This window comes from Lepeophtheirus salmonis, chromosome 8 (assembly GCF_016086655.4).
Source record: "Lepeophtheirus salmonis chromosome 8, UVic_Lsal_1.4, whole genome shotgun sequence".
Classification (NCBI taxonomy): domain Eukaryota; kingdom Metazoa; phylum Arthropoda; class Copepoda; order Siphonostomatoida; family Caligidae; genus Lepeophtheirus; species Lepeophtheirus salmonis.
In genome coordinates this window covers 36706278-36734161 of record NC_052138.2, presented here as the reverse complement: position 1 = coordinate 36734161, position 27884 = coordinate 36706278, and the positions used below count along the sequence as shown (strand labels likewise).

At 32.6% G+C, this 27884-nt stretch overlaps 1 protein-coding gene across 1 annotated transcript; it reads left to right on the top strand.

Annotated features, from left to right (window-relative positions):
- On the top strand, positions 1 to 27884 carry LOC121123447 (2-amino-3-ketobutyrate coenzyme A ligase, mitochondrial-like). Its single transcript, XM_071890554.1, is given in 8 exon segments — positions 1 to 982; positions 16188 to 16402; positions 18461 to 18562; positions 24340 to 24547; positions 25530 to 25650; positions 25712 to 25998; positions 26001 to 26141; positions 27450 to 27884. Coding segments are annotated over 8 exon segments (1275 nt in total). The 5' UTR covers positions 1 to 939; the 3' UTR covers positions 27608 to 27884.

Here is a 27884-nt window from a genome sequence, read left to right as displayed (position 1 = left end):
TCATCAGTAATATTAACTCCTTCAAACACTTATAAAGTTCTCTCCTAATCGTCACTACTTGATTAGTTGAACTCTAACCGCTTGAAAAGAGGGGTATGATTTACAATTTTGCTCCTACGTCATATTTTTAATTTCTATCTCAAAATTGGAGATAGAGAAAGTGGGGAGTTGAAATTCAATCATTGCAACGGAATTTTATCAAAGCGAATTATATATTATTGCCATTGAAGACTGAGAGAGACGAATTTGCACACCACGACTCTGGTGCAAGGTATTCATTAAAGTAATTATATTATCAGGGCTCATAATATATACAAGTAAGAGGCGTAGTACATTATATGAGGTGTACAAGCCAATGAAAAGATATCCATTCAACTGCTGGGCTCATCCCTTAGTTCAATGATCGACTCCGAGTCTCCCACCCCAGATACTCCATAATTGAAGAACTCATAACCTCCTTTGTAAAATGAGTCCTTCCATCTATTTTCAAGATCCTTCAAAGTGGATTTTTACCCAAATAAGTCGAATGAGACGATAACCCTCTTTTCTACTCCAATAATATATAACTCGCGTCGTGTAGTTTATTATGAAGAGGTTGAGAAAATTGAATTTTAATTATCCGCTGTTGCACTCTCCAATTTTGAGATAGAAAGAAAAAATATGACGTACATGAAAAATTGTAATGCATACTTTCGAAGAAATTAAGTTACAATACGATAACCTGTCGCACACTCTAGAGAAAGAGGACTTTGAGGGATTGAGAAGAGATAAAACAATTGTGTTTTCTGTTTTGTTGTTTATTGTTTTCTATAATAAATACATTCAGCAGCAACTCTGAGATTATTCATCAATATTGCTTCACAGTGCAATTACGTCTCCTCGGATTCCTCTTCCACATCCGACGAGAAGATTATTTACAATCAATGGAATAACAACGGCATGAGTTCTTCCGTCACAATTAGAACTCTATCCTCTAATAGATGTAAGCTTAATATACTTACATTATATAATATTTAATCCGTTGTGAATTTATTATTAACTTTGCCAAGAAAGTTGAATGGGGGATATACTTTTGACTCTGTTTTTTATTTGTTTGTCAGATAAATAATTTGTTTGTTTGTTAGTCCCCAGGATTACGCCAAAAGTTACAGGTATAATTTGATCAAACTTGGTACAAAAATTATCTAAAGTAACAGTAAGAGACCTTTAAATTGTGAGAAATCAAGGTCAAAGGTAAAAATAAACTTCATAATTGATCATGAATTTGGAACAAATTGAAATACCGGGTGGTCCATTAAAATCTGAACACTTTGATTTTTAAACTTCAACACGATAAAATTTATTAATTAACAATATAACTTCAAAAAGATAAATTCTCTATATATTTAGATGTGTGTCTGAGCTCTCTTAATCATTAATTTACCCACCATTACTGGCAATTATAGCTTTCAGGCGGGGGCAGAATGCCTGGCACTCGCTGTAGATGTAGTCCTCTGTCATGACGTCCAGTGCTGGCTGACAGTGGCTTTGTGCGTCTCTGTGTTTGGTTGATAGACACTGCAGGTATTCCTCTCGACATGCAACTAAAAGAAGTAGTCGAGGGGTTCACATACGGGCTTAAAGTGTCAAAAAATAGTTCAAAATAACTCAAAATACTCATTCAAAAGAGTTTGATGTGCACTCTCTATCCATTCAAAATCTCAAATGATTCCAAATTTTAAAGACTAAGAGGAAGTCGAATTTATGTCAAAAAATTTAAATTACTCCCTGGCATGATTTTATTATGACATAAACTTTGCTTTAAGCTTAGATTGTCAGATTTCATAATATTTTCAGTCATAGTTATCGTTTAAAATCCTATTAAGTTTTCGCCCAATACCAAATCCGTGCATCTGCATAAAAGTCGGGCCAGACGTTCAAAAGTCCCTATAATTACACCTGAATTCCCTTTCTATTCGTAATAGAGTTGAGACTTGGTCGAAACCCGATTATTTTTTTCTGTTCGGTCCTCAAACCAGTGTAAGATTTTCAGTCCGAAACCCAACACTAATTCATTATTGACCTGGGCTGTTTTTTTTAGCTCCTCCGTGTCCAGTTTGGCCTTTTTGACAGAGCTCTTCTTCCTCTCCAACGTTTCGGACTTGCTGAATGGCGTGGAAGGTGGTCCTGGAGACACCCCTCCTTGGAGTGCGCGAATTGAAAGTGTCACTTTATCGACTTGTACAACTAGCCTCCCCCACTCGCCCTTTCAACTCGAAGCATTTCACTACCCGAGCCATCTAGCTCCCGAACCCTTAACCCTCCATCCTTTTTTTTCCGTAGTATTGAGAAGTACAGATAGTAATTGATAGAGGGGCAAAATAATAAATGAATGTTATGGCTCTTTGGAGTGGTTATTTGTCAATGCAACTTTCAAGTTTGAAAGTAATTATAAGTCCTATAAATCATTAAAATTTTAATAATAAAAAAAATCATTTATTAATGAAGTGTTTTGCTATAGACTTGACATATAAGCTTTAATAAATATTTCTACATAACCCCATGACAAAAAAAAAAAAAAAAAAAAAATGAGTCTTAGTATGAATTTAAGGATCGATTTTTTGAGGAGTAAGTACATTATGCTATAATTAATGTCTGAGAAGTTATTTTTGGATAACTCCTTAAATAGGATCATGAGTATCAAAAATAAATATTTTAATAGGTTAATTATACTTAATTTTTAATATAATTTTAATATTACAAAAGTCAAATAGAATTATCCTAAATCTCCTCAAGTAATATTAATGGCATATTCGTAATGTGAAGTTTCAAAATTCTGACATAGATGCATATCTTATATTTGGTGAAACATATGAAAGCTTCATATTACGAGTGTTAAAAGAGACGGACAACGTAGAAACCCCAACCTTATGTCCACCATGATTAGAACCTTTGAAGTTCCAAAGTATTAATTGACAAATGTATTATCACTGGAGGTGGTGTATAGGATTCGAGACTTGAGTTCATATTTTGAAGATTATGCAAATCGACTTGATCTCACTATCAAAGACTCACAGCTCGATTTTGACTATAAAAATAATTTTAATTTATTCTGAGCTTAAGGAAAACAATGACATGATAGACCCTATGTAATAATTATGAACTAAAAATGTCTGAAATTATCTGGAAATAAATCTGAGGACTCAAATTGAGCTCGACAAAAAGATTAAAAGACTTGAACTTGAGAGCAAAGACATACGACTATACTTGGATTTGCAGTATAATTACTTTTTCCCACCTATGAGTAATACTGTATTCAGGACATAACAGCCTATTTAAGTATCTCATTTTGATATCCATAAATGTATTTTGCCACATTTAAGGAGCTAATTGGTCAAACAATACTTCACAAACGTTATCAATCGACAACTTTTTATGATAATTATGGATATTATGATATATAAACCTCAACATTTCGTTATTGTTGAAATGAACCCATTTCTGAGATCATCAATGTATGTTTTATTTTATTTTCCAAAGCTGTTCTCATTATTCTTGAAGAGATAACATATAAGTATAAAGTGATTACTAATGCATGAAAGACGAAAAGCAACGCTAAGGATTAGTTGAGGAACTATATGTGTAAGTCCTTGCTGGACTATAATTGAGGATCGGCATTGGAGTGATCCCTGCCTTGATATTCATTGCTAGATACGGAGTGGGATTTGTGTTTATTTCCTTTCTCCCTATTATTTTCCAAACCTGTTTTCATTTAGTCTTGAAGAGAGGTCATTTAAGTATACAATAATCTGGCAAGTAAGCAACTTCCCTAGTATGCAAGTACAGCTCTCTGCACACCGTCAAGGGGACACAGAGGCGTGATTAAAATTTTTCTTTTTGATGGGGAGGAGGGGGCCCTGGCTTAGAATTTGTTTTATCGAGTGATATTTTTAGTGGATAACATTACCAAAGGTTAAAAAATATGGAATTGGAAGATCTCCATCTTTTGAATTGCCACCTGAAAATAATTTTGTACTTACAAAACTGTCATCATTACTCTTTTATTTTTGAAGAGAGAACAATAAGTATAAAATAGTATTAAAAGAAACACTTGATGATTTGTTTCCGAGTTATAAGTGTACGTCCTATTTGAATTCAGAATATAATTGAGGATCGGTATACGAGTAACCTATATATCCTTGCTATTACGGAGTGGAATCTGTCATTATTTCTTTCCTCTCACAGCTGATTATTATATGTATTTTGCAAAGTATTTTTATGCAAGAAAGCTTTTTTTGAAAATAGTGTGTAATGCTAAAAAAATGTTTTTCCAGAAGAAAGAGTAATTTTTCATTTGTCCAAACATTATGTCACCTTTAGTGTCAAGGGGAAAAAATAATGATCTAGGTAGAGATTTATTACTGGTAAGTAGAGTATGACCTAAAATTTATAACAAGGACCTAACCACTTGACCAGAACTCCAATGTAGATCTGTAGTCTCTAACTCATGGATATATGAAGGAACACGCACAAAAATTACTAACATAAAATGAATGTGGGAAACTTGTCTTGTCTTAAATATGGATTAATCCATTAAATAAAAACAATACCGTAATTAAATAACATTAAATTAGAAACGAAATGCAGATTCTTATTTCGGAGAGTCGTACTTGTATGATGGAAGAATATCCTTAACTCCGAAAAAGCTATTTTCAAGCTGCCGATTGACACGAAGTCGGTTCGATATCCCATGTGAAGACTAAATATTCTGTCCGACTTAGACAAGACTTTAAAATGGCCGAAATATGTAGAAGCCAGGGATCGTTTAATCGGCTTATATTTGACAAAAACATAATCCAACTTTTTAAGAGCTTCCAACGAATCCCTCACTCTCGCCAGAGGCTCGGAGATAACTCTAGGTAGAGCATGTTTCATCTCATTGAAAATCTCAAACATGCTCTTATCGTTGGGAATACCAGTGCGTTCGGTTAACTATAACGGTAGCCTCGGAGATGAACCTAAGACATAGTACATTGAAGAAAATGTTGCTTCTGTAATAGCTGGGATGGCAGAACGAAGGCTCAATATCATGAAAGGAAGAGCGTCTACGAAAGATTCACCTTTTGATTCATTCTTGAAGCGAAAGTAGTCTTCAAAGTCCTGGGAAATCTCTCAGTAAGGCCGTTGAACTTGAGGTGATACGAGGTGGTGAATTGGCTACCCGAACCGAGAATTTGTCCCAAGCGTTTCCATATGTAACCAGTAAATTGAGCTTCCCGATCGGATTGAATGTCTGAGGGACTCTTAATCTCGATACCTATACAGCGATAAAGGCGCTCACTATAGTTTCTGCTTTAGTGTCTTGTAAGGGAAGTACTTCTGGCCATCTTGCAGCCGTATCCAAACCCGATTAGTAGGAATCGATATCCCTTTGATAGAGGCAGTGGCCCAACGAGGTAGACGTAAATGGTACTTAGCCTACCGGGATTCTGATTAAATTACGTTATTTAATAAGGTTTTTTATGCACTGAGGGCCTTTTTTTGACAGGACAAACACTCACCGATCAGAGAATTAACGTCAGGCCTCAGAGATAGCCATACAAAGCTATACGGGACATACACCGGTGGGAGTTTGGAACAGATCTAACCAGACCCTCCTTACACATAGTCCCTAACAAGTTAGGAACGAATGATGTGTCCAATAAGCGATTATTAAAGGTAACAAGAACTTTCTTGAACGACATCGATTTGCCCTTGAGAAGATCAATGACTCTTCTTACACGTTCTTGAGGTGAGATGCACCATTGTTTCAAGGCTTTCAATTTTAAATTTTCATTCAAAGAAGTCAAATTCACGGGAGGTACATATCTTAAGATATGTGAAGGCAGCATAGATACGACAATGTTTAGCTTGTGGGAACACTCTTTTACTTTTTGGGATTTGTAAATAAATTCTGCCCTCATGAACCAGGTCTCTGGATCCTCCTCGTTGAACCTTGAAAGACGTACGTTGGAGCATCGTACGGCGTGCGCTTCGCTGGCGGAAGGACTGCGCTCGAAAATCGTGAGGCAATCACGCCCAGAGGAAAGGTCCTTTGCATGAGTAGAAGGCATTTTTGCAATTAAAATTGGTATCACCAATGAAGGAACACACCACGTAGAATTACTAACATTAACTGAATGTATTTCATCAAAGTTCTTAAATAACATATAAAAGGGATATTAACCTGTCTTGTCTTAAAAGTCCTATACATATCCTTAGTTAATGGTCAGTTCAGACCTCTCTAAATAGTACTTGAGGTACTAAGGAGTGCTTGGTATGGTAAACCATGAATTGATTTTCGGTTTCTTTTTTTTTACACGATGCAGATTTTCATCTATGATCCTCAGTAATGTTGTAAATCCGGGGTTTTTCTTAGATGGCCTGTTTTTTGGAATTGGTAATCGGAAGAATGAATTTTCTTTTCCTTAATAGTTGTCATTATTATTTAATTCCTGAGTAGGGAACATCCTTTTCTAAATAGATTCAATTATATTCAAAGCCTGTTAGAACGTTCGGTTGCGCTCATAAAAGACGGAGTGTAACCCTCAAGATTTGTTACGGAGTTATAATTGTAAGTCCTTGTTGAAATGAGAGTAGAATTTGGGATAGATATCAGAGTATTTCCTGGAAATTTCCTAGTTTATTTCCTTTTCTCCTTCCTCTCTTGTCCTAGATGATTCTAGTTGATCTAATGAAACGTCATGAGCTCCTCCTAAACATTTTTCAATTTGTCAGGGTTACCATGTTGATTTTTTTTTTTACCATGCCCATTCTACACTGGATTATAATTATATAGATTTGAAGACTATACTATGCAGAGCTTATAAAAATAAATAGTCCCTTTAAAAGTTGATCCATACAATGCGAATGATCTGCTAACCATAAAGCTTTAAAACAAGTTGGCCCAATACGTCCGTTAGTTTAAGGAGATTTCCTTTGAAATCTGCCTCCCTGTAAGATCTCATTTTTGAGATGTCAGTACAAATTACGTTATTTTATGATTTTTCGTAGTGAGATTGCATAGTTAATTATAGAGTAATATTCAAATATACTCGATGCCCCTTCGAACAAAAAGTTATAAAAAAATAAAAAGTACCCAAATATTAATCTCGTGCTCTTCGTTTTGCAAATTAATTTATCTTAAGATAATCATTGATTCAATTTAGAAATATAACACCATGCAACAGCATTTTTGCACGCAGGTTGAAACTCACATTTATTATTGTTATTAAAGCCGTAGAACACGAAAATAACTATTAAAACTTTCAACTTCTAAAAGTTTGGCCTTTAAATCTTTAAAAAAGAAAAATCAAGTTTTAAGAGTATAGCAAGGATTCAGTACCATATTTCGATATGAAAGAACTATATAGATAAAAATCAAAGTAAATAACATATTAATACAAACATTCATAGTTTGAAAAATGAATTATTCATTACTTTATCTTGATTACAATCAATAAACAATGTATATAAACACTAAAAAATCGAGTAAAATGAAGGACCTTACTTTGAAGCGAATATATATATATTTTCAAGTGCTTTATATCCTGGCTGAAGTGAAATAATAGACGTTACATTTCAATTTTAAAAAGAAAAGGCCTTTAAAAAGGTCGATTTTGATTGATTTTTGGTCAATATAGTTTTAATAGATAATAAGGAATTTTCATAAAATAAGTTAGTTAGGTTGCATTGAATACAGATTACAATAATATTCCGGGGAAAAAAATTGAACTCTTCATTAATTTTTAAGTAATCATATATACTAATATGAAAAAATAATTTTGATGTAAGGGGCTTAAAACAAGTTTATAGATGCTTCATATTCAAAATAGTTGATTTAATTTTTTTCCTCCGGAATATTGATGTGATTTATTTTCACGCAACCTAATTAGCTTAATATACTGTATTTCTCAATAAATATACTGAAGAACTAGTCCATTTCTTTAATAACTTTGATTTATAAATTAATCATGGAGACGATGTCAGTAAATTTTATGTCTTTCTAAGCCCCTTTCGCATATGTATTATTTGTTGACTTTTGGCATTAATGTTGATGACCTTGCCCTCCCCCATCCCAGAATAGTGTCCTAAAAATTTGTGTCTTTCAGTTGTACCCCCAAAATTCTCGAACAGTTTATATGAAATCTAGTCATAAGTTTCTCTTAAAAGCCTGCAGCTCAACGATGGTCATTTTTGCTCACTTGATTGCCAAACTGGCAGATACTCCTTTGGTAATTAAAGAATTTGGCTCAAAATCCTGTAACTGAGAGAAGCAATATTTGAATCATCTCTCAAAAAATCTCAAATACCGGGCCGTCAGAAAGTCTTGGAACATAAAAACATTGAACAATTGATTACACCTAGCGGCTTTAAATGAAATGCTATGAAATTTAAAAAAAATCAGAAGTAGAGAACATTATTTATGAATTTTAGCACCTTCAGCCTCAATCATACGCTCCACGACCCTGGAACGCTTTGCACACGTTGACAACGTTGTGCTTTGACATTGATGACCACTTTTTCTCAACCAATTGATTTAGTGCTCAATACCGTTGTCTACAGGCCTAGCTTTTAATTCGCCATCGGATGAATTAATCAAGGGGATTCAGGTCGGGGCTCTGTGGTGGCCAGAATCCTTAGCCCAGAATTTTTTTTGCCAATCCAATCCTTCACGATTTTTGTTGTTGAGTGAACAAGAGTCGTTCAATATGTCGAAGAGACTTTCTACCAGCTTTTTTACGGCATTGGACACCATGAAATGGCTCACCAAACGCTCCTTCGCCATGTTCGTCATCTTCATCTTTGTATTTTTCAAACAAGCTTTTTTTTTGCTGGTTCAAGCTTTAATTTGATCGACATCCACTTCTATGACGATCACTGATGTCATCCTTATTTTTGACCTTAACCCCCACCCTCCAGACGGTGGTTTTGTAAGACATTAAAGGTATTTACAATATCAAAATTGATAAATCCTGCGCGGACTAAACGAGCCACTTCTTTCCTTTTTTACTCCATTTTCGTTAATATTTATCCTAGGAACTTGGTAAATTAATCGATCAATAGGTAAACAATCAGTAGTTCTTTTTTGGTACACAACTTTTGTATAAAATTAACCAAAACCTCTCAAAATGCAATTAAAATTATGTTTCAAAACTTTTTGACTACCCAGTTTTATCCCTTTGATGCTGTTATATGCTTCTTTGTTGCTGTTTCATCCCCTCAAATGATCACAAAAAGGAATCATGGTTGATTTTGGAAGAACCTCCTCACTTCTGACGTAGACGTTTGCCCCTCATATCCAGGCTGAAATTCCTAAAGAAAGAGGTAGCTTGATTAAATGTTCTGACGATTTCCTCACTATTCTTTCAAAAACCATCATCCGCCACACAGATTCCAAGGGGTTTGATGCTAATTGTGGTACGGAAACATGGTCTCCTTTTTCTATCAGTCCTCTACACTTACTCAATTCCTTTGTTACAATTTATTAAAGATAACTTTCTGAATAGAGGCATACATCTTCGGATTGAGTTTATTGTTTGAAAGGGCTCTCACCTAAGACCAAAGTATCCAACTTGTACACTAACTTTGTTTGTATTATAACTAGAGTTGAAATGTTTGTTTTGAAAAAATTACCTTTGAAAATTAGAAAAGGAAAAACGGTTGTTGCGTGTGCTTGTTCTTCTTTTTAATTCATTACTTAATAGGTCGTTGTGATGGTGTTAAATTCTCCATCTGAAGTAAGAATTATTGCCTACCTTTGGTTTAAATTACCCTTCCAAAAATGTTAACTTTAATTATAATTTATAACAAGTGTTTATAAGTTTATAAGGGGAAATGAGTGTGAGGAAAAAGCGGGAGCAAGTCGTATGGCATTAATGAATTAAGAACCTTCTTAATATCAGCTGTTTGCTGAGTTACTGCTCTAAAGAAGACTACATTTGAAACATTTAAAGTAGAATTCCTTCATGGAAAATAATATAATTATATTCAAATTCATATTTTATAATGGACTTTCAAAACAATTTACACCATAGAACCTAACAGAAGAAAGACCACACGCAACATCTTTCTAATTTTTGAATATAGTTTTTGCGTTACAAAAATATCAACTCTACTCATATGGAAATACTATTAAGGGTAATAAAGTCTTATTTTGCTAAAATATCCATTTTACTGCCATATAATATTAAAAACCTGTAAATGAAGGCTCAAGTGTACCCGCTACAAATGGGGTAGAAGAAGGGGAAAATAATTAAATAATTTAAAAGGCCTGACTTTTTTATATATGTAAATATTTAATTATTGAAACCTAATTAATACATTTTTTTAATTATAATTAATTATTGGTATTCCGTAGTACATTATAATGAGGTATATAATTACTCGTAAATACATGATATGAGCACACTTTTAATAAATCAAAATTATATGATAGCATCATGCAATTATAATTATTAGTTAGTAATTATTGTGACTGATGTTGCAATTAAAAAGAGTAATGAGTAAACTTGTAACTTGTATCGTCTGCTCATTCAAGTCACACACTGTAGGAGTATATATATTAATATAGCAAAGTATGTATGTTTGTATGTATTTATGTTGAAAGTAAGTCATCTTTGATCTCTAAGATATAACTATAAAATCGAGCATGCACGTCATATTAAAAAAAGAGAGTCCTATCCGTCTTTGAGACCAGTCCCTTAGTCTGTCTGTTTTTTGGTTGATTTTTTTAGCCTAGTAGGAGTAATCGACATTGCTTGCAATTACGCAGTTTATCAAGCACATAATCAAAAATCCTCCTCAGACAAAAGGACATACGACAAACTTGTCTTCATAAATATAGATTAATGAATATTTCTAAATACACGAGGGAGGGTTCCCTATTTATACACAAATTTGAATGTACAAATTTTATTTTCAATCTATTAGCTAAAAATTCGTTTGACATATCCATTGAGATTAAAGTTTAAATATAATTTGAAAAAAAAAATTCAATGGCAGTTGATCTAAGCAGAAGCGGCATTTCATTACTAGATTAGATCTTAGAACCTAGCATATCTTCTTTGTTTAAATAGTAGTTACATCTTGAAGGAATTTATTGATTAAAATTTTAAATTCGTATTAGATAAATAATTTTTTTGAAGACGAACAGTTAATTTTTTGTATGAGCCCGTGAATAATGAAAGATAGCCCATTCAGAATTTTAATGAAGAGGAAAGTAATGGTGAAGTTGGTGACCTATGGGGTCGTAACAGTGCTGTTTAGCTGTTTATCGAATCTCTATTTGAACTGGAAGATTGTGAAATTGTCAACCCTGCATCTCTTATTCTAGTTGTAACAAGTTTTAACTCTAATTCTGGAAATTATTCCTCTCAATCGACCCCTAATTTATCCAAATAATAAAAGTGGAGAGGGTAAAAAAAGGATTGTTTAGAATTTTTCCAGATATTAAAAGGATAAAAATATTGGGATTTCCAGTCTATGTAGCAAAAATATACAAGTTTCTGGTGGCAAAAGCACGGCCTCAATGAAACGCCATTTTGTTTACATCCATGAAGTTGCTTTAAATTATTTTATCAATACTACTACTTTACAACCATCAATCTATGATTATGCCCAGAAAAAGTTGTCTGACTCTCGAAAAGAAAAGCTTGATCAAAGGCAGCTATGATTCCGATCAATGATCTAAAACAAATAATCCTTTGTTGAAGGCAAAGGGTTTAGAGAATAGAGAATACACTTAGTCCCAAATTATGATCCTTTGTCTCGCAATAGGAAGACTGAATATCTTCTCCCTAAGATATATAAAGAGAATAAAATGACGGCCCTCTTATGTATTTCTTATAAGTCCTTTTATAGATCTCATAATGTTGCAAATATTGGTGAGCTTTTGAGTGACAAGGCTATAGAGTTTGATCTAATCAAAAAAGTTGTGAGTATTACTATTGATTATGGACCAATTATGTATTACGGAGTTTAGCGAATCAGGGTTGAATACGACATGGATCGATTGCTTTGCACATAGTTCAAATTTGATTATGGAGAATACTATCGAGATGCAACAAATAATTGAATCATTTTAAAAGAAAAATAGCAAAATTTATAACTAAGATCAAAAAAATTATATATGCTAAATAACAGTTCTTTGTAGCTCAAGGAAAGGTCATCAGAAACATAACTTGACAAAGTACATGCTGCTTTAGGATGTGCCTACCCGTTGGAATTCTTTATATCTTATGCTGGAGAGATTTTTAATCTTCAAGTTGGTTCATTTTAATAAACTATAACTGTTAATTAATTTTTTATTGATATATACCCCAAATTTTATGATCTGATTCGTAATACCCTGTCTAAAGGGAAAAGATCAAATACAATTAATTTCAAACTAATTACAAATTTACTAAGGAGCTCGTTTTTATGCCGACATACTACCTCCAATCGGTAGACCAAAGCATTAAGTGTCAGAACGTCAGATATTTAAATTTAAACTAAGTGAAATGTATAATTATGTCCATTAGATCCACTATCAGTCTCTTTGTAAATATGGGGAACGAATTTTAAAAAAAATCGTTAGGACGATCAATTTCAATGATTGGAAAGTAATTGAGGACCCTCTGGAAGTGTTAAGAGCTATTTATTCTATTACAGTAGAAATAAGCTCCGAAAAGAAGGTCACCACATCTAAGATTGTCCCAGTCTCAAAACTATTATCAAATTACATCAACGAACCTAAATTTAATGAATATGAAGATATTATTGATTAATGGACCATCTACAAACGACAAATGCCTACTCATGAAAGTGTAGGGTTAACTGAAAAACGATTGTGGTAAAAAGGTTGGGGACAAAAACGTTGTGGTAATATCATCGTGAATGAAAAAAATGACTCTTAACCTTTCAAAATTAGTATCATAGGGATGAATAAACCAAAACGGGTTTCCCGGTAAATTATTAATGCAAAGTTTGTGGGCCTAAATACCCGAGCAATCCCAGGTACTACTGGTTGTATTGTATATAGCAATCGGTATAATCCTATTTTTAATTTAATTAACCTTAGACAGTCGTCTGATAACTTTTCATTGAGACGTTTTGGAGGGATAGTTGTTTTATACAAAAAGATGAAAAATTTAATTAACAACATATTTTATTTATAACTGTGGATGATTTGTTGATTACGGCATTAGAAATTGGCGATTCTGAAAAGGTATTACAAATGTTGGGTTTGCCGGAATACATCCGGTTCCAATTACTTGATTTGAAGGAATCAGACCGATTTAAAGTCTTTGCGTGACAGCCAATCTAATGAGATAAACGTTAGCTCTCTAACTTATCTATAGTTATTTGCATTCAAATAATTTTGCAAATTTTAATCAGTCTTGGAGATTGATGTTTGTAACGAAGCCACCAAGAGCACCACAGCCATGTTTATTACGCGGCTTACTTTCGAAAAGACTTTACTTTTGAAAAGAGGTAGTAATTTCGTCTTCAGTGGGAGATATTAACACCACGACGATCTATTAAAGAATGAACAAAAATGAACAACCGTTTTTTTTTATTTTATATCTGCTAAAAAAATCTAATCCCTATCAAAGGGACGCATGAAAACAGAAAACTAAGTATGGCAATAATAAAAGGGTAAACGGTTCATGCGTGTGCTCTTTTTCTTTTTCTTCATGTGTTGACATCTTCCTCTAAAAGAAGAATTCTCGCTTATCTTTGGTATAAATTGATTTAAAAAAGGAAGATGCAATACATATATATGAATTTAAATTTTAAACCTAATTATGGATCTTTTCCTGCAATAATTCCATTTTATTTTAGAAGGTTCTCCTCTTTATAGCAAAAATTCATTTCCCGCTCCAAAATTATAAAACAGGTAGCGTATATTAACAAGGATCATAATTGAGGGTTACCATATGTCGTCTTGCTCCCACTTTCTACTCGGCCTCTTACAAAATAAACCATCTCTATCAATAAGATATCAACGGGGGAAAAGAGTAGGTATTTGATTTTTGTTTGTATAAAATACAATAAATTGTTGTTTTAAACACTTCAGTTCTCTCATAAAAATAGGATTATAAAGCATTCACTTATAAAATAAAAGTATAACAACATGTCATTGGATAATTTTCTTAAACGTTCATTAAATGTATCTCTTTGTGAATTTAAATAAAGGACATGAAATATGAGCTAATTTATCATTTGTTAAAAGAAGCATTTAAGATGGAGAGGATAACTAAATTATCTTAACTTAAAATATAATTATTTCTTAATGAGTTAATTCTCAATAGATCAATGGCATATTAGTTGGTTAGATAGGGAACAATAGCAACCTTTTTTACTTAATTACTATATGAGCTGGTTGTACTCAGTCACAGCAAAATTTGCACCAAAATACTTAAGGTTCTAGGAATATTGCCCTCTGAAAAACTGTCATCTATGGATATTGCATCATAATATACAGGGTCGTTCATGTAAATCCAGACCTACCTAACTACATCCTGAACAATAAGGAAAGCATTTAACTCGGGCATTTCAATGCTAAAGTGAGAGGTTGAACGTTAGTTTAAAGTTAGTTGCGCAACTTTTAATTTAAAATAAGTATTTACGATGGAGGAGACCCGGAGGAACACTATAATTGAATTAGTTTGCACGGGACATAGCCCAGCGTACATCAAGGAGATGATTGGCTATCCAAAGAGCACAGTCAACATCGTTTATAACCGCTGGAAGGAGTAGGGGACATAAGATAAAAGCTCATAAGACCTGGAGTGATAAAACACCCACTCACAAATTCCTCGTAGGCCTGAAATGGTGCGCAAAGGTATTTTCTGGGACTCCAAATTAATAACTCCACTTTCTTGCAAAAAAACAACAACTTGTAAATACAATTTTAAACCTCTAATTTCTTCTCTTATTAATCAGGATGCAGTTAAAGGTAGCCCAGATTTACCTGAACGCCCCAGATATTAAGGAGTATCACGGGAATAAAAAATCAAATTCTTGCATTAAAATATATTTGCTCGGGAAACCCTGACAGAACCTCCTACCCTTTTTTTGCCCGGAAAAGTTTCTGTATTAAGTAAAAAAAATCTTATCTAATATTTTTTTGTCATAAATAAAAAAAGCTTAACATATTTAAAAATTACTTTTATTTATTTAATAAATTCCTAATGTTGAATCCGTCACTTTTAGAGTTCTATAAATGCTGCACGTCCCAAAATATAGTAAGAGATTAGACGAAAAAAGATAAGCATAATTTATGAAAAGGAGTAAATTTAGCTAATATGTTATTTTTTATTCAATATAAGTTTGTCTATAACAATTAAATACTAATAATATTTCCTTAATCTAAAAGGGTTATTATTTTTACATTTATGATAAATGTATCTATATATTATATCGAACTTGATGCTGATACTTTCTGAATATATTACATAAAACACAAGTCATTTTTTTAAGTGGGTATAGCTTTTTTATTTATGATAATAAAAAGTGTAATTTATAATTTTTTTTTACTACTTACTTCATCCAGAAACCTTTCCGGGCAAAGGAGGGGTGGTTGATTAGGGGTTCTGGGAAAATTCATTTTAATGCAATTATTTACAAGTCCCAACTTTTGAGCTGCCTAAAGCCAAATAATACAACTTGCAATTTCTTCGTCTTAAAATACATTATTTGGCTAGAATTCGCACTTAGTATAGCACGAACATCGAACACCTTAAAAACAAAATTGAGTCATGTATCTCAATTTGTTCCGAAGGTATGGTCGATTATGCATTTTTTAGGTTTTGTGTTAATTTGATATTGACCACTTAAAATTTAATGGCATCTTACTTTGACTGACCGTATATAATCTTCGTTCCAAATTTGATCAAAATCGATCTTGTAAAGTTTGGCGTAATCCTGATTACTCACAAATAGAGGCAAAAACATCAACTCTATTCAACTTTGTTAGTGGTGGTGATTACAATATTGGTCGTTCTACAAAATTACCAGCTATATATTGATACTATGATTTTTTTTTTTTTAATTATATATTAAATTACTGAAGTAATTTGAATATAGAATACTTATATTTTAGTCATTTGTATTAAAGAACCCAAAAATAACACAATTAATATAATGAAAATTATATTCTTTCATGTTGTATATTTTTCCCAAAGTATTTTGTGATATACTTCGACATACTCATTGCTATGTCCCACGTCCAATGTCCTCCTCTGCCTTGAAGATTGTGAATAAACGCTTAGAGGAAGAGTCGGATAGTACATTGAAAACAGAGGGAGTCTTTTCTTTCCAACAGGACATTAATATCCGTGTTGATGGCTGCAGCGGACCTATTTTAAACTTTTGTGCCAATAATTATTTGGGTCTTTCAGTAAGGATTTTATTACAGGGCCCGGTGATGAAATTGATACAAAAAAAAAAACCTTATCAGAAAATATGGAATACAATCGTTATTTAAAAAATAACAACTGATAGCTGATAGATGTCTTGCATCCACTGAATCGAAATAATTTATTTCATTCTGAATCCACCTTCTAAAAGATGTGCAGGGCTTCTTTAGAAAGTTCCCTTCCATTTTGGCCATTCGACTGAGTTAACCAAAGAGGTTTTAGTTGAATGGAGACGTCCATTCTGCACTTTTCTTACAAAATAATGAATCTGACCTTAATCAAATTATACAGGAGAGTAAAAAAAAAAGTGGGTATAAGAATTAGACTTTATCCTTTATTTTTAATGGGCTGAAGGTAATATTGTGTTTATTCCTGTATCTTAGGGGTCCTGGGGTGGCTCAATTAATGCCCTATAAAGTAGTGTTAACAATTTTTGTTTTGACACTCATAATATTAGGTGGTAGATTAAGATTTGTGAGAGAATACAGTATGTCATGAAATGGATGATACCTTTGAAAAAATCATTATAAGCTCGGAAAGATGCACTCATATAAAATTCCTCATTCCAAATAAATACAATTTCAATCTTTTTTTTCAAAACATGCTAAAAATATTTATAGCATTGTGCAATCTCTAATTAAAGCCTGTATTAGTTGGAATGAGGTGTTGCCATGGAAAATCCCTGACCAAATGACGTCAATCTACAAGGATCTACTCACAAAGAAGGGTAATTAAGTGTCCCATGAAATTGAGAAAATACTGAAGTTAATATTTATAGGTCTTCCATCCTAGCCCTAGCTTAAGCAAAGATTAACAAAAATTCAAAAGGAAAAACGTTTTAAACTCTGCAAGGAGAGAAGACATCGTGACATTTTGAAGTGGAGGAAGATTTTATGCTCTGATAAGTCCCATTTCGGTTATTCCACCATCATAATTCACAAACTGATCGAGTATGGGCTTGTAGTAAGGAAGACGTTGATACTAATGAAACTGTTTAATTTCTCCAGGAAATTCAAGTGGATACTTATGAGCACCAGAATACTGACTCAGTTGCATATTATGCTACCGAGGGTAAACTTTGGCAGCCATATACTGTGTGGAGAACATCCTGGACAAGGTTTTTCTCCCAACAATACAAGAAGTAGATAAAGTAAATCAACTTTGGAGAGGAAATTTTTGTCTCACATGTCCAAGGGAATCTTTTTGCAAGTGCTCATCACTTTATTTGAAGAGGATAGACTTGGAACAAACTTGAAAATCATTTTAGACTTAAAGTACATAAACTAGCAATAATCATGATTTGTCTCTAATTGAAAATCTGTGAACCATTGTCCAAAATGAACTCAAATCTTTGAATTTAGCAAGAAATGAAAAGTCTTTGATTAAAAATGTAAAATTCTCCTGCTCAAAAATAACTCACGATATTTCAGATAAATTTAATTTCATGTTTGCCTCATTTTCTTAAGGTATCATCAATTTCTTGATATACACGATTTACATGATTTTTTCAGTAATAAAAACATTCATCCAATGATCTTTTTGCAAAATAATTTTGATAATGATAAAACTCCACAAAATTAACATAGATTGTCAGATATGGTCAGTATTGGTATGATATTGGATAACCCTGCGCAAAATAGTCCATAGGATTAAGATCTGGACTATTAGGGACCATATCTCATTTTCAGCCTTAGAGGATCATTTGTACCTCCAGGGCATTTCCCAGCCTTTTAAGATTCTTAAGGGTACAGATATGAGCTCAGACACCTCCTTGTTGAATATTGTGTCTTTCTCGGTTTCATCCGAGCTCTATTCTTGCGTATTAAATTCGAATTTTATTTAGCTCTTCATTTGGCATCAATACCTTTATACAAAGCTAAGAATCGTAAATTTTTAAAACCATATTTATCACAAGTCTACTATTTGCAGCCTAAAAGATTATTATGGATTACATTTCACTCTCATTTCGTCACCAGGGCCTTTACATTGTATAATTTTATGTTAACTTTTATTTATTTTCTTTTTAACAAATATAACAGTGTCAACCACAAGTGGTCTCATCAGTACAAATGGCAATGGACTCCCATGGAGGTGGTTTAAGCTCTGTTCATTTCATTTATGGAACAAAAAACATTCATAAGGTAATTTGACTTTTTTTTCCCTATTTAATCTCAGTTATAAAAATTAAAAAAAATAAATTGCTCAAAAACAAGGATAACCCACTGAATTGAGCTTAAACCTTAGCCCATTAACACCTATCGTGATGATATGATTAAGGCAATTTTCTATATACTTTAATTCATGCCAGATTAAATTAATCCTCTAAATTTGAAAATATGAGTTACTATCATTCAATCGTATATTTATAAAACAAAGTTTGTCTGTCTGTAGAAACTCGATTTTAATATCGAGCGTGTGCACTTGTACACACAGTATGTCATTTAAAAAAGAAAAGAAGAGGGAAGTACATCTATAAAATAACGAATGGGACTTAAGATTATGTTTTTCACTTAGTGTGTGTAGTTTAGCTCAGTATGTAATAATAAAAAGAAGATAAAAGGGGAGTAGATATGTATATTATTAAAGCAAAGTTCATCAACACTTAACAACTCCAAGCTAGTATTCTATATTCCTCAAACAGTATCTGTTGTAAATTTCATCGATTTATAATGATATCTTCCAAAGTGAACACGGACTTTTCCATACTCAATTTTTTTTTTTTTTTTTCAAAAATTAAAGGTGTATTATTCTGGTCTTTTGGTTAATTATACACAAATCTTGACCAAATTAACTGAAATACATTTGAAATTGTCTACCATAGTACTTGAATATATTTTTATTTTATTTCGTTCTGTGTAGTTTTATATTGAAAAATCAAAAATAATAGAAAATTTGTTTCAAATCTATTGAGATCGGCCTAGTCAAATGAAGACAACCTTTTTCTCCTGTCGATCCCTGTGATTTTTGAGACCTCACCTTTGATAATATCAAAATCATGACAACAGTGAACCAGCGTTCTGCTACTGAAAATATAATAAGACTATAAATATTCTTTTGTTTACTCCATGTGGGAGTGATTTAGCTCCTAAGTGAAATATTTATATGTACCTATATTTCACCATTATAAAACACATAACTGAATTTCGTCCTCAAATATGCCGGAAAAATCTGGCAATCTGAAGCCCCGGATTTGATTGTTACACCTTGCATGCATTTTATAGTAATGCCCCGTTCTTTAAACGGTCCCATGTACAACTGTGCTCGTTTGCTTTCCTGGAAAAATGACCTAAAATATAGATACGAGTAAAAGTCAAATATATTTTAACCATTTTTTTATATTAATCTTAGTGTATACCTTAAAATTACTTTTCAAATTAATATGTGTTTATGTAGATGGTATCTTCAACAATAGCTTGCTATATTTGCTTTTTCAACTTATTGTTAAACTTCAAATACATATTGTAATACTCACATCTGTAGAACCTAGAGTTATCATATTTGTTAAACATTATGGAACAATTTCAAAAAAAAAAAACTTTAACAAATGACTTTAGAAATCAAAAAAGACATTTGAATTGAACACAACTTTATGACAAAGAAAAACAGCCAGCAAAAATAAAGGTGTCTATAAAAACTATTATAGATCCTTAATTTCAGTCAGACCCCATCTCACCAATTAAAGGAAACTTCAAAATAAATCTCCATTACTAACCAAAAACTCCAAAATCTGTCATTTTGACTTACTTTCAAAAATAAAATATTCTTGGAAATGAAAAAAGGTTTCTAATTGGTGATTTCCACCAAAATGTAGAAAAAATCTAAGCACATATTTCAGAATTGGCTAATTTTCTTAGTGAGTGTAGACACCACTTAGATATGAAAATTCTGAAAATTTTGCGATCAGGGAATGCATTAATTCTAGAAATATAAGCATCTTGATTTAAAAAAATCAAATATATATGTTTTTCAAAAAATGGCGTCGAAATTTGACCAGACTCTTACTTGAACATGAATGACTACCTCAATTTTTATTCAATTATGCTCAAAATTCGTGTATAAATTTATTTAAGCATATTCTATCCAAAAAATTAATTGCATATCTCTAAAATAAAGGCATGCACTAATACAACCTCTCAAATAAATGGTTTTTCGGAGAATTCGCCTCAAACACGTTTGCCTCGTACTTTTTTACCTTGTCAAGTTTCTTTGTTCTCATATATACTTGTATACTATGCAAATATCTGATCGTAACACTTCTTATAGACATGGCTACAAAAATGCAGACTATAATCTTATTTCTGTTATTCTATACAAAATTTCCACGTTCTCAAAATTTATATCAATGTAGAGTACTTCAAGTGGAGACAAATCTCCAATTAAAACAAAGGAATAAAAAAAATTAACATCATTATATGTATTTATAAATATAAAAAACAGGCTTGGATATTCAGGAGAATTTAAGGCCCGTTCATGCTTTCAGTTCATTTTAAAGCGTCTGAACAGTGAAATATTAAATGATTAACGGGAAAAATATTTAAGTTATACACAGAAAATCAAAAAATTAATGAGGACAAAGGATACGATATAGAAGTTACTAATATTAAATATAACAAATGGATATAAAAATATTTTTTTTTTGAATTAATAGTTTCAGTTTGGAATAATATTTTGTGATCTTGGCTCTGAATCCAGCCATTATTATGCGACCATTTGACTCATTGTCCAAATACACTCGACCCTTCTGACTTTATGAATTAATCATATTAGTATCCGAAGATCAATCGAAGAATAATATTTCATATTTATTAATTATTTGAATAAAACTTACTACATAATGATCCTGCACGAACACGAACTGAAGTTGATACTTTATTTTTTGAGTACAAATTCATCAATTTAAATAATTAGTTTAATAGTATTTTGAACATTAACGTTATAATTAGAAAACTCTTCAATATCATAGCTTTGTACACTAAGTTCATAGTCGTAGGAGTCCACCAAATTGAATTTATCATGAAAAATGATGTTTTGAAAAAAAAAAAAAAATCAAATTTATTGTGAATAACCCTGGATTTTTGAAATTTTTGTTCAAAAATTTAATATTTGAAATTTTTGTACAAAAATTAAATTTTTTTTAGTTAAAACCATATTTTGATAGTAGCAGAATAATGATTGTGACTGATTATCTCTTCTAAATGATTTCTTTTTAGTTTCATGTGAGGTTTAAAAGTATAGATATTGACCTTGTTTTTTTTTTCAAAGTATTAGAGTTTGTACTCTTCCATGTAGAAGAAAAAGTACTTTTTTTTATTTATTTTATGGTCTTTCCTTCTTTTTTAGTGCGGCAAAACATAAATTGACATAAATCAGAGTTAATGAATTTATTGGGTGGTCTGTTTGGTATTTTTCTACGAAACAGACCACCCAATAAATATGTAACGAGTTTGTCATGTTGGACAACAGATATAATTGTAGGTATATGTATATAAGGATGTATGTTTTGGAAGATATTGAACATGGAAATATAACCATTGTGGTGTTGGTCCTAATTTAAAAATCCCATATTTTATAACAATTGTAAAGGATAGCTTATCTATTCTAAACGTTAGCAAGCCGAGAAAAAAAAGTGAAGCACCCACTTATCCCACTTATATGGAAATATATGATCCATTTATTGTCAACTATAGATTTGTTATAGATATAGCAATGAATATCACTGATTCGATTCTATAATGACGTCATTTATCATGATTATTGCATAGAATGGTCTTTCATGTCCTTAATCGGACGCACTTTTAAGGTATATGACGTGACGTCTGAACTTTGAGACGAATACATGACCTCTATGTACATACATAGAGGTTATTCATTTATGACGTCCAGTACCGAGTACCGGTGGGGGGTGGGGGGAGTACCAATTGAAAGATTGTTTAGGATGGGGGAGAGGGTGTATGGGATATTTCGGAGTCCACTTCACTGAGAACGGATCAGTGTTTCATTGATCAACAAAATCTTTCAATATGAAGTATATCAGCAGGTGTCCGCAGAGGGGCACTGCTCCCTCTGCAATGTTTTATACTAGAAATTTTTTTATTAAAAGTTAGAAGTTTTTCTTCTTTTGGAAAAAGGGGCTAAAAATGAGTGATTAATTTCTTTTCTGCTTTTCATATATTTTCAGAAGAAGATACATCACTATTTAATATATTGAAAAAGTGTACAACTTTTTTATGCATTTCCTTTCATTAAAAAAAAAAATCTCTATGCAAAGAAATACTTCTTATAAAAGTTTTATTTTTGAAACTTTGAACCATCCTTCCATTTTAAGAAAATATATAAAACCGTTAAAAGATGTTCAATCCTCACCTTATAATTTCTTTCACCAATTCCAAAGAACAAAAAAAAAACACATAAATTTTATAAAGGCTCCAATATTAATTCACATATAGATATAAATTAAGAGACTTAATCAACTATCGTTGATTTACATTTGGTTTTAATATTTTCCAATCACGCAATGCTCAGATTTTGATATTTATGTAGAAATATAAACGACATAAGTAGAAAAATTATTCAACGACACGGAATCATCGTTGCTTTTAAATATGGAGTGTCTACTAAATATCTTGTTCGTATTAGCTTACTTTCCAAAAAAAACACATCGCGGATTCACGTGGAGGATGATTTTCGAGTTTTGTGTTAAAAATTAAATGATAGAATAAACTTATTTGCTCAATGCTCAGTGTCCACAATATCTTGTTCGTATTAGCTTTACTTCCCAAAATAACACATCATGGATTCACGTGGAGAATGATTTTCGAGTTTTTGTGTTAAAATTAAACATAGAATAAACTTACTTGCTCAATGTCTAGTATCACTAAATATCTTGTTCGTATAGCTATCTCCCAAAAATAACACATCGCGATACGTGGAGAATGATTTTCGAGTTTTTTTGTGTTAAAATTAAACATAGAATAAACTTACTTTGCTCAATGCTCAGTGCACAAACGTGAAAATAAGGTCTTGATACGTATATAAAACTGTTTGTACATGCCCAGCCTGTAATGTTATTTGTATTGTAAGTCAACATTCTTACTTTATTTACCGCAAAAGAGAATTGATAGGACTGAAAAGATTCGAAATAGTTCATATACCGCTGATTTTATATTTATAATATATATTCTATTATTTCTAAGTTGTATTTCTCTTTTTGTCTAACCACATAATTTAAGGGTCGAACTTAAAAAGTTTGGGAGCCACTACGGTGTACTTTATATAATTTGAGTCCAACAGTCTTGCAAAGTTCTTACTTTTATCTATACCGGTGTGCGCGTCTAAAAACTGAACACTCATTTAAATTTTACACCATGCACATATTCGTGATTTTATTGAGACGAAACCGGTTTATACTTCGAGGCAAGGGTTTTGACTAGTTATAAACAAAACTCCAGCAAAATCTAAATAGCAACAGTGAAACAACAAGCGATAATATGGAGAGACGCGAGTGGCAATTTTGGAACTTTCCGCACTGTGAAAAACTCCCCCTAAAATTTCCAAGGCTCTGAACTGCATCTGCACCACCGTTTACAGCGTGGTAGCCAAAGGGACTCCTGAGGCAACCACAAGATCTATGTCAAGGCCTCGAAGGTCGGATGAAATGGTTGCTCCCGTGAAAAGTCTGTCGAGGACAAGATAGGCAAGGTCATCGTCAGCGGCCTCTCCAGGTAGTTCAACGTCAGCTGAAGGACCATGGACCAGCTAGTTAAGAAAGATCTTTGCCTTAAGGTCTACAAGAGAACCCCTTGTCAAGCCCCTCAAGCCTGTAGACAAGGAAAAACGCCTAAAATTTAAAGGAGTGTTCAGTTTTAGACGCAGACAAAATGCAACTCATTTTTTCAAAATTATTATTTTCTTTTTATAGGAATTGGAGGATAAAATCTCGCGCTTTCACGGACGTGAAGATACAATTTTATATGCTAGTTGTTTTGACGCGAATGCTGGTTTATTTGAGAAATTGTTGGGTCCAGAGGATGCCCTTCTCTCTGATTCTTTAAATCATGCCTCTATCATTGATGGAATTCGTCTATGCAAAGCCAAAAAGTATAGATATGCTCACAAGGATATGAAAGGCAAGTTGAGATTGAATCATTTCCTAGTGTTAAGTGTAGAATTTCATATATAAATTCCTGTGGCATACTCTGTGTGGGATTTACGGTGTGTATAAAACATGTACAAGGAAGCGGAAAGGGCTTTTTATAGTTAACAATCTAAATAAGGGTTTTTTATTTGATAAAGCTGCAATCTTTATTATTTAATTCTTGAAGAAAACACATTTAAGTCTTAAGTAATCACTAATACTTCCAGGAGATCTAATGAAACGTCATAACAGCTAAGTTGTTCAAATATTCTTCCTATTGACAGGGTGACCACTTTTATTTATGTTTCTTTTATTATAACATGATGGGAGGACATGTTTTATGGCATCTCTAGTCATTAAGGACAAGTTAAAATAAAAATAAACTCACGGTATAATTAGTGGAAAGGCCCAATGTACAAAATAAATTACAATGTGCAAACACTTTTCAAGCTATATATATATATATATTAGGCTAGTAAGGTAGAAAGTTGTACAGAAGTTCGGTTCGGAACATTTTATATGAACCTTTGTTTTTTAGAGAAGTTAAGTATATATTTTGGAATAACTTATTTATACAGAAAATGAATTATCAAAAAATGATTCTATTAATTTTTCTTTTCACAATTATACTGTACCAAAACCGTGTACCCTGAAGGGTGTACTATCCTAGCCCTAATATATACGTACTAGTGTTGTAAGCATAATGTGATATGGAATTATAGAAACCTGGAATACTCACAAAGAAGTTATATTCCCGCATAAAGTAAATATAATGTTTCATTTATTTGTAAAAATATTTTAACACATCCCTTTGATTACTTATTCCGGATCAGAAGGTGTAGAGGGGTTACGTACGCGTATGTATGATGAATGCGTGTAGATCCTACAAACGTATATCCTTTTACTTACCCATCCTATCAAATTTATGCATGTCATTCCTTATTGAATCCATGTCCTGATACTTTCTCTCTTAGATTTGGAGAGCAAGCTTCAAGAAAGCAAGTATGCTCGATCTCGCCTTATTGTTACAGATGGAGTCTTCTCCATGGATGGAAATGTGACTCCCTTACCTGACATTGTGGAACTTGCAGAGAAGTAAATAACATACTCCTCCAAGAAAGTCTTACTTACGCTATTATTATCTCAATACTTGTAGATATAACGCCTTGATCTTTATGGACGAATGCCATGCTACGGGGTTTTTTGGTAAAACAGGGCGAGGAACAGAAGAGTTCTTTGGATTGGAAGGAAAAGTTGATATTATTAATTCCACTCTTGGAAAAGTACTTGGTGGAGCATCTAGTGGCTATACAACTGCATCCAAACAGGTTGTGGATTTATTGAGGCAGCGTACAAGACCCCATTTGTTCTCCAATTACATTCCTCCTGCTGTAGTATCATCTGCGAGTAAAGTTTTTGACATCTTAATGTTGGACTCTTCTTTGAAAAAATTCATGGCAACACTTTACGATTCCGTTCAAAAATGACCCAGGCAGGCTTTACTCTGAGTGGTGATGATCATCCCATCTGTCCTGTTATGATTGGGGATGCCAAATTAGCGTTTGATTTTGCAAATTTGATGTTGGGTAAGTCATCATAGCAAATATACTTTGATAGTTGTAAATTTTAAGGATTTTTTTTTGTCTCTGAAATTTTCTAAAGTTTGCAATCTGATCAGTTTTTATTTTATTTTCCAAATATGTTTTCATTATTCTAGAAGAGATATAAGTAATAAGCAACTTTGTGTAAGTGGAGCACTATGTACAGTGCACCCGGTGACTGGCTTTCATACATTCATGCACGCAAACTTTCCTTTAATTATAAAGATAATGAAAATGAATATATCTCATAACAGGTTGGTGAAAAAGTAATTTCGTATTTTTCATTTTATTTCAATGCTTTCTAAGAAGTGTTAAAATTATTCAATTTAAGCCAAGTATGCCCTGTTCTGTTGGGAAACTTGTTCCCAACGAGAATTCAACTTCATAGTGCCCTTCTTGTAGAAGCCCTAATCCCTATTGGCAAAAACCCGACCAACCAATTTTCACAAGCCTCAATTGAGGCTAAATTTTTACACCCAAGCACCCTGGCCACAGACAGGAACAGCTGATAGTCACTTGCTGCCAGGTTCTGGACTGTAGGGTGGATGCATATGAGCTTCCCATACGATCTCCCAGAGCTTCTCGCGCGTCATCAAAGATGATTGCGGCTTGGTGATGTCTTGTTGTCTCCTATTCATCTATCAACGGTCGAGCTGTACACCGTAGAAGGCGGAATTGTTGTGAAAATTAATTTATTATAAAATTCACAGCCACTGTTGTACAACCAAGAGTATTGGCCCCCTTTACATAGCAAATTTTTTGATCGTTTTCAACACACTTTTCCTCTTCAGATAGTAAAAAAGTAAAATATGGTGAATTTCTTCCTTTTGAGACCTTCATACTCCACGCACGATAATTCCCAACTGAACGGGCCAAGCACAATACTGTTCGAAAATATTTTGTAGTATACACACAGACCTTCACAACACTTTATCGTATGATCCGATGCCAAATGAACCAAATGAACAAAATATACTTAGATTTAAAAAAGCGGGAAATACGACATTACTTTTTCCGCAATTAATGTATCTTATCTGGGGCTTAATCAACCATAGATATTTTTATGAAAAATTCTACTGATAGTCGGAAGAACCCATAAGATCGGTCCTAAGACTGAACTGGGCCAAATAAATAAGACCGGTACAATACTAATCCCAGCCAAGGTACACTCTTATCAAAAATATTCTTAAAATTGTCAGAGTTACAATATTATTTTTTGGTTGCTTATAATTTGCAACTCTAGGTAGTATATATATGTCTCTTTTCTTGAACTATATTTATTTTTCTCTACAGAAAGGGGTATTTATGTGATTGGATTTAGTTTCCCCATCGTCCCAAAAGGACAAGCTCGTATCCGTGTTCAAATTTCAGCTGCTCACGCTACCGAAGATATTGATAAAACTGTGGATGCTTTTATATCAATTGGAAAGCAACTTCAAGTCATATCCTAAGAAATATAAATACAATTTTTTCAAGGCCTTATATTAAAAGTTATTTTATTATTTATGTGCTGTTTTACGTTTAGGTTTATTTTTTCTACATTTCTTTATAATATTCTTTATTCTTTTTATATTCTTTATACAAGGCATCAGCTCTACCATTATTGGCGGCAGATTTGGCAATCAAAGAAGAGAGCAAATTGCTTTCGTTTCGTTTTCACAAGTACTTATTTCCCCCTCTTAAAATAATTTGAAAACATCTTGAGCAGAGTTTTACCCAAAAAAATAT